General features: G+C 33.9%; 1 protein-coding gene across 1 annotated transcript; it reads right to left on the bottom strand.

Moving 5' to 3' along the window:
• Positions 1-7648: 7648 nt before the first annotated feature.
• On the bottom strand, positions 7649-8794 carry LOC120069284 (lignin-forming anionic peroxidase-like). The gene is made up of 3 exons (XM_039021003.1): positions 8367-8794; positions 8126-8291; positions 7649-8034 (listed from the first exon to the last, which is right to left on the bottom strand). Exons 1-3 carry the CDS (start codon positions 8763-8765, stop codon positions 7649-7651), a joined length of 951 nt encoding a protein of 316 aa, XP_038876931.1. The 5' UTR covers positions 8766-8794.
• Positions 8795-12516: the final 3722 nt, after the last annotated feature.

The following is a 12516-nucleotide window of genomic DNA, read 5'->3' as shown; positions in this document are numbered from 1 at the left end:
CACTAGCTCACTAAGGATAAAATAAGAATCAAGTAGTTTTGGAAGAATTTGAATAGTTCAAATTATTTGAGTATTGATTTAAATGTATATGATACAATCAACATAATATAAATAGATACGTTATATTACGAAGTTAATTTTTGAATGAGATTCAAATATAAACTATATAATATGAGAGAATTATATGTTTGAAAAAGATTCAAATATTAAATAATATGGACTGGATGCATATTAAAACCTATAGGATAAAGTTAATATGAATGAGATTTATGTTACACTGTAGGTTATGAGAGGAAAATTCATTTGAATATGATTTAAATGAAATATTTATTAGATATATGATTTTTAAATAACGAAAATAAATTAATTAGATCAATTAATATTAATTTAATTTGATTTAGTTAATATTAAACTAAATAAATAAATAATATTCCATTATTATGGGAGTTATGGAAATGTGGAGTTAGTGGAACAACTTCACATTTTTCTAAAGATGCTCTTATATCTCTATAATTCTCTCAAAATTTTCTAATTCTCTCAATTTTGAGAATCGAAATAATTCTTCTCCTTCCCACGTTATTAAAAAATGTGATTCCCACAAATCATGTCCTTGCTTGAGAATAGCAGGGAAGACACTAACGATGGTGTTCAAAATTCCGTTCGTTGGAAAAACTTGTTATGGGAGAAGGAAATCGTTGAGGTGTTCTTCAAGGGTAAGTTCCTTTCTTCTTCCCTAAAATCTCGTATAAAAAGGCATGTTTAATTAGATTATATATATATTTCATTTTCTATTTTCTATTTTTCTAAATAAAAATAATATTGGCATGACGTTCACATGCTTCCGCTTGGATTTCTTTCATTCTCTTCAATTGGTATTAGAGCCAATTCGTGCCATTAGTTTTTTTTTTTTTTTAATAGAATAAGAAAAAAATTAGGAAAAGGGTGGGTTTTTTTTTTTGCATATTGTATGTGGGGATTGCAAATAGATGTTTCGTATTTTGGCATTTTAGATTTCAGAATTTAAATTGATGAGATCAATGTAAAGGCCCGGTGTTTTGAGCATTAAAATTCTACAGTCGAGTTTGTAAGTTTTAGTTGTTCGAAAGCAAGAGTTGCTGAGAAGGTCAGAACAAAATAGAACAAAAATAGCGCAACACAGAACAGTGAAGGAGCTCTCTGTGGGTGGCACCGCGATAGTCTCCAATAGCGTCGCGATGCTCCAAGGATTTATGACCTGATGGTTTTACATCCGTTCGTGAGATCGTGTAATGTTGTCCGAAAGTTGCCTTTAAAAAAAATTAATTTTTCATTAGTTCAATTAATATAATTAGATTATATTAATTTCATTATATTTTGTTTAGGATTCCAAAATTCGGTATATTTTGCTATTTAATTTATTATGCATTTGATGTATGGATGAATTATTTTCATATTATATGTTGCATAATGTATGCCATATAATTTTAAAATCTCACCTTAGGATTAACATATTCATGCATCTTATTTAATATAATTGTTATATTATATGGTTGCATGTTAGTTAATTAAGCATGTTCATGTGTCATACCTTAATATAAGTGTTATATTGTATGATAGCATGTGTATGTTTTTCATTAATTATAATATATTATGTTAGTTAATGAAAATGAATAATGCATTGAGCATGACATTACTTAGACAAATATAAGAGTTATATTTATAATGTCACATAGATGCATACTATGAATCACAGATACTTCATGTGAGGTAAAAATTTGTATCAGACACATATTAGATACCGATACTTCTAAATACTACCCAGATACGTATCTGACAAGTGATTTGACATATTTATTTTTATGCTTACCTTTTTTAAAGTAAAAAGATAAACAACTCATCTCATTTTTTCGAATCTAAAATTAGGCAGCTGATAACTTGTAGAAATATAAGTTACTGTTTCTCAAAGTTGGAATAATTAGAATCTTTAGTGATATAAATGCACTCATTATGAAAGAAAAACGCATGAAATTCCATTCATGTAGTAAACTCATACAAAAGTATTTTTTTAAGTAAAAAACTATGTCACTAACGCATTTCAACGCAGGAATCAAAGAAATTTACTCTCTATTGCAGCCAAGACCAACACAAGAGGTATGCATCCTAGAATACTCGACACATGAAGGATACATTGACTAATGCATTTCTTGTCAATCACCACTTGCAAGCATGGACATCTGACTGACGGCATTTGAACATTTTAAAAGTGGCTAGTGGCTACTACAAGGTATGGAATTTAATGCAGGTTTGATCACCAAGTTGTTGAGATTTGCCTGTATAAGGAGAAGCGACCTTTAGAATCATAGTTAGACAATATAGAGCCAGCCAATTAGAAACTTTTCTTTTAAGCACCAGTAGATAGCATCTGCCGTTTGCAAGCAAGTAATAGGGGGAAGATACCATTTAACCGTTGATCAAGAGGTTTCGTTGGAGAGAAGCTTGAGAAAGATATCTTCTTCAACTTATGTACCACATTGGTTGTAGCAAGAATAAAAAAAATCCAAAGAGGACAAGAGATTGAACTCTTTGGCTTGACTTCTACTTTTCATACTTCACTTCCATTCATCATTTCATTTCATTAAGCTGAGATTATTTGTACAAACATTGGTTATCTTTAATTCAATCTTAAATTTGACAATTTATCACTTCTCCATATGTTCACCTTCGAAATGGTATATGTTTGTGAAGTTCTCTGACTTAATGAGAGCATGAAATCTATTGCTTAAGTCTCCTTGATCAGTTGATTAAAGTAATTCAGTAATTAGGTCACTCGAAAGAGCATTTAACTAGTGAACACATTAAGTTAGGGCGTGAAATAAATCTAGATATAGAGTTGTTGATGTCTTTCAAGGAAAAATAAGCATGCGCAGTGGAAATGAGGATCAATTTTACTCTAATTGCACAAATTAAACATACGACCCTAAATTAATTAATTAGGGTTTTTTTTAAAACATTACCTTTGAAGCTCCCGAAACTCTTCTATCTCCGCTCGAATACGAATCGAACAACCACTAGAGTTTACCTACTATCCTCTGGACTCAGAACCGAGTTATGGGACCCGATGGATGAAGAACCCGAGAAAGAGAAAGAGAAAGAGAAGGAAATAGAAGATGGATTTTTTTATTTGAATTTGAGTTTTGAATTTTCCTCAAAATAGTGTTTTTTTCCAGACCAAATTTAGAAAACAATTTTGGCAAAATGTCAAAAGTCTTTTATCCAACTTGAAAGCCCATATTTATAGAAAAGAGCCATGCAAAATTGAATGAAAGAAATTTATAAAAACCCAACACCTCAAAATCCACCATCTAAGTGGGCTTGATGTCTCCACTATAAGCCAACATCTAGCCCACTATTTTGTTAGTGGAATTATCCAACAAAAGTTTGGATTTTCCCACTAACTTTAGTCAAAGGGCAAAATAGTTATTTTGTTAAAGTCAAACTTTGACCGAAAAGTCAACATTTTGACTTTTTATGATTTTTCCCGTGTTGACTAATTTTGATCTCCCGAGCATGAATCCGCATTCATTTTCTCGAAATTCTAATCACATTTGAATATAAGGTCGGTCAAAGTTTGACTTTTCAAAGTCAAAAGTCAACTCTTTGATTTTTTTACATCTTTGACCATTTCTATTATTTTCGAGCTTTTGAATACGAACATATTCATATTCTTGATATTTAAATCACATTTAAATATTAAAGCTGTATCTCTAAACTGAAAAACCAACCACTATATCACATATACTTGTCAGTTTCTCTCTCTTCACCTAATTCGAACAATTCGAATTATTCTATCATACTGTTCTAAGTTTATTCCATATGAGCTAGTAAGGGAACCTAATAGACCTATAGATCATGGGCTCTAACGATCTGAGAAGTAAATATCTCCTTTAACTCTTATTATTCTATCATACTGTTCTAAGTTTATTCCATAACTTCTTTAACTCTTCAGTCAATGGCTGTAAGTAAATATCAATTTCTTTTCAAGGAGATTTTGGACCGGGTTTAAGAAGGAGACAATGAAATTTGTCTCTTTCATGCATTCCCAAAGTGGAAAATTGTAAGGAATGAGCACCACTGACCACGTACTATATGAAGTACTCATATTCCCGAGTGGATTGAATCCATCTAAAGCTAGTCCTAAACGAACATTACTTGGGTCTGAAGCAAACTGAGGAAACTCACGATCAAAATGCTTCCACCCTTCAGCATCAGCTGGATGTCACAACACTCCATTAATTTCAACACATTTATCTTTATGCCACCTTATTTCAGGTGCAATATGCTTAGATGTAAACAATCGCTTCAATCTTGGTATTAAAGGAAAATGTAGTAAAATTTTATGTGGAATCTTTTTACTTTTTCCAGATTCAACTATGTACCGAGATTCATCACATACTGGACACTGTTCCAAATCAACAAATTCTTTCCAATATAGGATGCAAACGTATTTGCAAGCATGAATATACTCATAACCAAGTCCTAAGTCATGTACTTTTCTTTTAGCTTCATAAAATGAACTAGGTATAGATGCACCAACGGGAAATACTTCTTTTAACAATTCAAGTAGCAAATCAAATGACTTGTTAGTCTAATCGCTAAGAACCTTAATATGCATCAACTTCACCAAGAACAACAATGACGAGAAATTTGTACAACCGGGTACAATTGGTTGCGTGCTTCATTCATTAAGTCTTCAAATAAGCTTGAATTGTTATATCTTTCTTAGGCATTGGTCTGCATCTCATCCTCGGTTTCTTCTTCATTTACCTCAGCAATTGGACACTGTAGATCATTTATAATATTCAAAATTTCATTTTCTTCATCTATGACATTCATCTCTGTCGTACTTAATCCATCATCATGTGTCGACTGAGATGTGTCGACTAAGAAATTCCATTAATGAATAAATGTCGTTCAACTCCATCTATTGGCTCCCACCTAGCGTTCATACATTTTCTACATGTACATCTTGTTTTTTTCGACTTATTAACATGAAGTTTTGCAACATCAAGGAATCGATATACTCTTTCTGCATACTCAGTTGATAACTTGTTCCTAATCTTAATCCACTCTTTATCCATTCTTAATAATATATGCGATAAGTTGAACCTGTATGATTTAGACAATTAGTTATATTAGAACATATAGTTCCAATTTCTAACTTTTAATTTCATTTCATTTACTTCTTGTTCGTGGTTTTCAATGATTAAAAGTATGTTTATGTGTGATTCTGAAAATGACAAAAGCCATTTTAACTATTTTAGAATCACTCTTAAACATATCCTTATTCCTCTTTTGATCTTATACAATTTGCTCTTATAAAAGTAGATCTAAGGGTAGAAAGGCTTGAGATGTTTGGAGATAGTTTCAAAATGCTAGTTGAAGTCCTAGAGGTTGAAGCCAAATTATTGTAAAGACAACCAAATGATATTAACTCAGATAGAGCTTTACAGTTGAAGCCAAGTTGATGACAAAATCAATGTTAGTGCTATCATTCTTATGATAGTGCTAGTTGAAGTCCTATTATAAGAATTGATAATGTTTAGATCCATATATATATGAAGAATAGGTAGTCAGCAACCCAAAAATGACAAAATCAATGTTCAAAGACCCATGCAAAATTATCTATGATTGTATCACAAAGAATAGAAAACTAGGTCGTTTTTCTTGAAAACACTCTAAGTAAACATTCATAGACAATCCCATTACAAGATTCTATTGTTTAAAAAGAGAACCATGCTGCACTAAATAATCCACAGGAGTAACGGAGGGAGATTCCTCAAACAACAAAACACAGAAATACAAACACGGAAAGAACAAAGAAAGAGAAATTAAAGAATGCAGAAAACATCCCCTATTTTCAACGCTAAACTATTCTATAGAGTTAATCGAATCGCCCCATAAACTAACTCGAATATCCTAAGTTAATTACACAAATTCATTTAGTGAGAAATCTAACAAGAAAAAAAACTACCATAGTTCATTGGCTATCTACAAAAACAGAGCAAATCACATAATACAAAATTGAATTGTTCTTTAGCTAACAGAGTACCCTCATGAATACCAAGAATATCAAGTAAATAAGTAAAAAAGAGTTACCTTTCCGACAAGGGGGAAATTGGAGACGGTGGCGGATGGCGAGAGAATGAACCAATAGGCGAGATAGGGAACCAACAGACGGTTGGCGACAGATGGCGAGAGAATGAACCCACAGGAGAATGGAATGGCTGCCAGAGGGAACGAACAGACGGCGAGGGCGATTTCTGTTAACGAATGGACCGACCAATGGGCTAACGGGCAATAAATGGACATCGATGGACTGCGAGAGAGGAATGAGCGGTGAACGATGGTGAGAGGGAGAACGACGACATTGGTATGACTACTAGAGGGAATTAGTAGAAGAAGAAGAATTGGCGATAAGGAAGAAGAAGAACCAGGGAAGAATGGGGGGAGGGATTTTTAAATCGAACTTTTCCCGACGGTTGTCTGCTGCCATCAGGATATATGTAAGCAATCCCAATGGTCACCTATGAACCATCGGCCAAACTTCCCAAGCCCAATGGTTTTCTGACACAACCGCCGGAAAAAATTCACCAATTCCCAAAAAGAAACTTAGAATCCCTGGCGGTTGACTGAACACTATCAAGAATGTAACAACAACAAACAGTCACTCAAAACCGTCGGGCGAACGAGGCACCCCAAGAGTTTTCTGACACAACCATCGGCGGAACATTCCCAAATTCCCAAAAAAATATTTTTATATTTCTTAGAACACTCGACGGTTGACTAAACATCGTCTAGAGTTCGTAGTTTGGCCGACCGTTAGGGGAAACTGTCGGGAATTCTTAAACTTATTCCGACGGTTCTTGTCTCACTATCGGCCAATGATTCTCCAATTCCCATAAAAACTTTTTAATATTTATATTAGAACTTAGAATCCCGACGGTTGCATGGAGTCGTCGGTCTTTATAATGAAATTCTGGTAGTTTCACGCTTACCGTCGGGTGAGCTTCACAAATCACAATGGATTCTTTTTACGTTCTGCACACTTCGCCCGACGGTTGAGTAGTAACCGTCGGGTTGAAACCAGAATGCCTGACGATGTTTGTGCACCGTCGGGAGAGATTAAAACGTCCAACGGTCTGAAAGAACCATCGGGCTAAAGTACAATAAGCTTGATGGTTTCTAGGGGGACCGTCGGGAAATTTAAAATCCCGACGGACTGTTCATGGACCATCGAGATTAAATTTTTATCCCGACCCCTTGTTTGNTGGTTTCTAGGGGGACCGTCGGGAAATTTAAAATCCCGACGGACTGTTCATGGACCATCGAGATTAAATTTTTATCCCGACCCCTTGTTTGTACCGTCGGGAGAGGTCGAAACTGCCGACGCTTTTTTGGTCGTCAAGATTAATGTCGTCGAGAATTACTAAAATTCTTATAGTGAATTATCTTAATTAAAATTTAAACTACATAACGAATTATCTTAATTAAAATTTAAATTACATATCGAATTATATTATTTAAAATTTAAATTACATAACGAATGAACAAACTGACTTAATACAATTATTTTTCTTATACTATGATATTTTCAATGATGAAAAGAAGTTTAGTTAATAGCGCCACATATATTTCTTATTTGTCCTTCTAAACCAGTGAGAGGTTCGATGTCTCCCATTTTAATCATTGCAGCCGCAAAGTCTGATTTGAATGCAGTTGGATCTCTACTGTATTCTGTAACAATATTATCTGTTGATCCTCCATTAAAGAGGACTTGATCTGTTTCTAGTAAACCCTTTTTTTGAACAAGATTTTTGAAGTAATTATTGTCAAAGGAATTGGGTGTGACCAAATCAAGTGGTGCCAAATTTCCATTTCCACTGGATGTTGGACAATTTCTACGGCGTGTGCTAGCAAATCCTGTATCAATATTACTTTGGTTGTATATCCTATTACGGAAAAGAAAGCATTGGGCTTGTCCTATAGTATGAGAACCTGCAATAGAATTAACATGCATACGCTTAACAAAAGTTGACACATACAATACTTTATGACGGAATTCCAAGCACTGATATGATTTAATTACCTGAGAGTGCAACCATATCTCTTGTACTAAGTCCTTTATTTGCAAAGATGGAAATAAGTCTATCAAGACTTGCTTGGAAATGTGGAAGCTCGTTCTCTGCTAGAGTTTTGCTTGCAGTGGTAGAATCTCTTCTTCCAAGTTTTACTGTCCAAGATGGACCGCCAACCTATTTATTTTAAACAATATTTAGTACTAAAAAAATTATATCATAATATTCTATTATATATAATCATGTACTCACAGCAAAAGAAGCGTCTCTTGCAGCTACAGCAAGAACATCTGCACAAGATACAACACCAGGACATATCTTCTCAACTTCAGTCTTAGCTTTGTGTATCACCCCGTAACCTCTAGCAGAGTTTATGTTGGGTGCTGCATTTTGTTCTCCAACCATAGAGGGAGTATCATCAAGCAATATGGACGCATCACATCCCTTAACAAAACAATCGTGGAAATGAAGGCGAATGAGAGATGCAGCCATACGACGTTCTTGAGAGATTGCTTGCCTAATAACAGTTCTAATAGTGGTGAGTGCCGTGGGACAAGTTTGATCGTAAAATGAAGAGGAAAGTTGGGCATTGCATGCTAAACCTAAAAGCAACAACGTGAACGCAACGATAATTAATCGAGGCATTGACATTTTGATAAGATGGTGATATTGGGAAAAGAATATTATGTGTAAGAAAAAGGGTGATGATTGATGAGATGGAGAAAAACAATGGTTGGGAAGGCTCTTATTTATACAGCAAAAGTTTGGATAAAGAAAGTCACTGTTTTCTGCCCATAACGCGTTCATGTATAGCTGTCATCGTTAACCAAGTAAAGCCAAGAAGGTTTCCCTTGAATTTTGAATCAAAGAAAATGTCAAATCAAGTGGCCAGAAAATGGGCAACACACTTGGGGGCTGTTTATTTATATTACTATTTTCCTAACTTGTCATTAATATATATTAATTTCAAATTTTATTAATTAAAAATTATTCCATGTACTCTTTTCAAGAGATATAGATATTTAAAACAACACTACTTTAATAAGAAATTTTCAAAATTATTGAAGGGTGCTTGAGGGGTTGATTAGGTTCTTATAGTCCACGATCATTATTAGTTTGTGAGTTATATTAGTCAGTAGGTTATAATAGTTTGTGTTTGTGGTACAATCTAGTTTAGTATGGAAATGAAATAATAAATACTATAACAAAGAGAAAAGAGATAATGAGTAGAAAATAGAAAACATCGTAGTTAAGAGAGATTTGAAATAGTATTATTATAGTTAATCGTAGGTTATAATAATCAGCAACATTGACTATAATAATTGGGCAACTCCACCTCCACATACTCGAAGTTATACACACAAAATAAAATCATGCACAATCAACTTCAAAATCAAAGTTCGATCTCGCACCCCACATTGTCAAAATAATAATAATAATAACAAAATAAAATTAAAAAAAATCCAAAGTTTTCTCCAATACAAAAAAATAAAAATACAAAGTACACTAAATAAAGCCTCTGAAGGATATTGAAAAGGTCTGCGTTCAATTTTGGATAAAAGAGAAATAAAATTGGAAAAAGGGTAAGCATACATTTAATTAAGCCATAGCAAGATTTCATATGGTCCTATACCTTTTGTGCAAGAAGCCCAGAAAAAGTCAGCATTTAAAGCTTTTGCAAAATCCATTAATAATAAAGATGAATCTAATTTCAACTTACATTATATATATATATATATATATATATTTAAATTTATGTTACTATTTTCTTATGGTGGTAGTTATAATTACATACTTAAATTTTTCATTGTAAAAATTGAGTTTCTAGATTCTTACGACGGTTAAAATTGGATCTCAAATTTACAATAATTGTTGAAACTGGACCTACCAAAAATAAAAATTGAATCCTTAAACTTATACAAATGTTACAATTTACACAAGGAAGAATATTGAAAAAGTCTACGTTTAATTTTGGATTAAAAAAAAAAAATCTTTTTTTTTTTTTTTGCTTTTGACATCTGAAAAAAAAGTCAAATTGAAAATGGGCAAAGGAGCATGCATTTAATGCATAGCAAGATTTGCATTTTGTCCAAGTGGGTGCATCATTCAATACCCCAACTCCAAAGACTAAATCAATCCACACTTTCAATTCAAAAAGTTTTATGCCTACATTTTGCGTCTTGCATATTTTAACATGATTTTTATTTTTTGTTTTTTTTTTTTTTAAAAAATAGTAAGGCATGTTTAGTAGTCATTTACTTTTTTAGTTTTTTTGGTGTTCAAAAATTAAGTTTTTTTTCCTTATTTTTTATAATGATTTTCATCTTTCTTTAAATATAATGGTTGAACTTTTAGTTATATTCAAAAAACAAAAACAACTTTTGAAAAGCTGTCTTTTTTTAGTTTTCATAATTTAACTTGATTTTTTTAAAGGAATTTCTACATAAAAGATCTAAAGAATATACTTTTATTTCGTTAATGTATTGAATATTTCATTTTTTACAAAAAAAGACCCATTGACCTCCCTATTTTCACTAATATTAGTGGCTATTTATAATTTAGCTCTCACGTACGTTATATATTTATTTCTCTATCCCCCATACATATTCTCTCTCCCCAATAATATATTTCATATATTCTCTCCCCCATAATTCACACTTATTTCTTCCTCTTTCCTCTCTTTACTCCTTCCCACTTCCTCTTTTTTTCTCTTTCCTATAGTGTGAGTTGCAGGCAGTAGACGACGGCATGGGGCGAATTGATGGCTCGACACAAGATGACATGAAACGACTTGGATGAACCGATGGTGCAGACAGCGTGGGGCAAATCGACGGTGATGGGTTGAGAAGATTCAATCGATGGCACAGTGAGGCGAGCAAATTTTGTCGACAACGATGGGAAGAGAGATCCGTGGTGGTCATGGCTGAAGAAGAAGAGATGAAGATGATCCACTAGAAGAATTTTGGGCTTTAATGTCGGTTTTAAACCGACATTAAAAATAGTGTTATTAAAGCCCTTTAATGTCGGTTGTCTTTAATGTTAGTTTTAAACCAACATTAAAGGGCTTTAATAACACTGTCTTTAATGTCGGTTCAGATCGACATTAAAGCCCAGAATCTGTTCGGTTTTTAAATTCCGTTGCCGAATCCATTTTTCTGGTCAAAAAGTATAACATGCCACATCATCATCGAACGCTATGACTATGACATATTATTTATGTATGGATTGCAAATCTATTACATTTAATCCATAAAGTCTGTTATAAAATTATAAATTAAAAGGTCGTACAATAATTCAGCCCTTGAAAACACAAATTACAAATACTACAAACATTATGATTTTACAAACATTATGAGTTTACTGTAAGTATGGACCCTTCATAATTCTTCTTGGACAGATCCCCCCAGCTTCAGCAGTGTCTGGTTATAGGCATCTTTGTCTGACCATTGTTGTTTATATGATCACAAACAAAAAAGGTTTAAGACATAGGATTGAAAGTGAAAATGTGATCAGAATTCATATTCAACTAACCGTGTTTATTGGGAATGTGTATAAATAGTACATTCAAGGCAACATTCTTTACTAGAGTTCCCCAAGAAAAAACATAAAGAGGTTACGATATCAAATCTTTACTCCTTTGTTGCACTTGCAAAACAAGAAAACTCAATAGTTGAATAAATGAGAGAATCTTCTTTTTAAAACTATGAGTCATCAACTAAAACTTATTAAAACTGTGAGCCAAACATTCTTTTAGTGTATTTAAATAGCATAATGCACATGTTTTTAAGCCAATCAATCGTTTAGTTCCTGCATCTATCGCTTAGCTCCAGCGGCCCATCGTGTAGCTCAATCATTTAGTAAACGATCTCGCGCATAGGCTATCGTTTAACTACCGCACCCATCGTTTACCTCCATCGTTTAGCGCTGACGCCTTATCGTCTAACGCATTCGCCTACCGCTTAACGTCATCGCCTATCGCTTAGCATTCCGCCTATCGTGTAGCACGTCTGCTCATCATCTAGCGCAGCACGGCTATCGTCTAGCGCTCATGCCCATCGTCGTGTAGTCTATCACTTAGTGCTCGCGCATCTGCTATACGATCATCCCGTGCCTGCCTACATGATCGTCTAGTGGCCGTGCATCTACTATACGATCGTCTAGTGCTCGCGCATATCTACACGATCGTCAAGCGCATCGCTTAGCTCCGCGCATCTGCTATACGATCATCTATCTCATCGTTTAGCTCCCCGCATTGATACACGATCGTCCAGCGCCCGCCTACATGATCGCCTACCTCATCGTGTAGTGCTACCCATTTGCTACACGATCATCTACCCAGTGCTTTGTGCTCAACATTTCGCTTTCACTGCTTTTGCTCACGCATACCCAACGCAGGAGCAAC

This window comes from Benincasa hispida, unplaced genomic scaffold, assembly GCF_009727055.1.
Source record: "Benincasa hispida cultivar B227 unplaced genomic scaffold, ASM972705v1 Contig306, whole genome shotgun sequence".
Classification (NCBI taxonomy): domain Eukaryota; kingdom Viridiplantae; phylum Streptophyta; class Magnoliopsida; order Cucurbitales; family Cucurbitaceae; genus Benincasa; species Benincasa hispida.
This window is presented reverse-complemented; position numbering and strand designations above follow the sequence as displayed.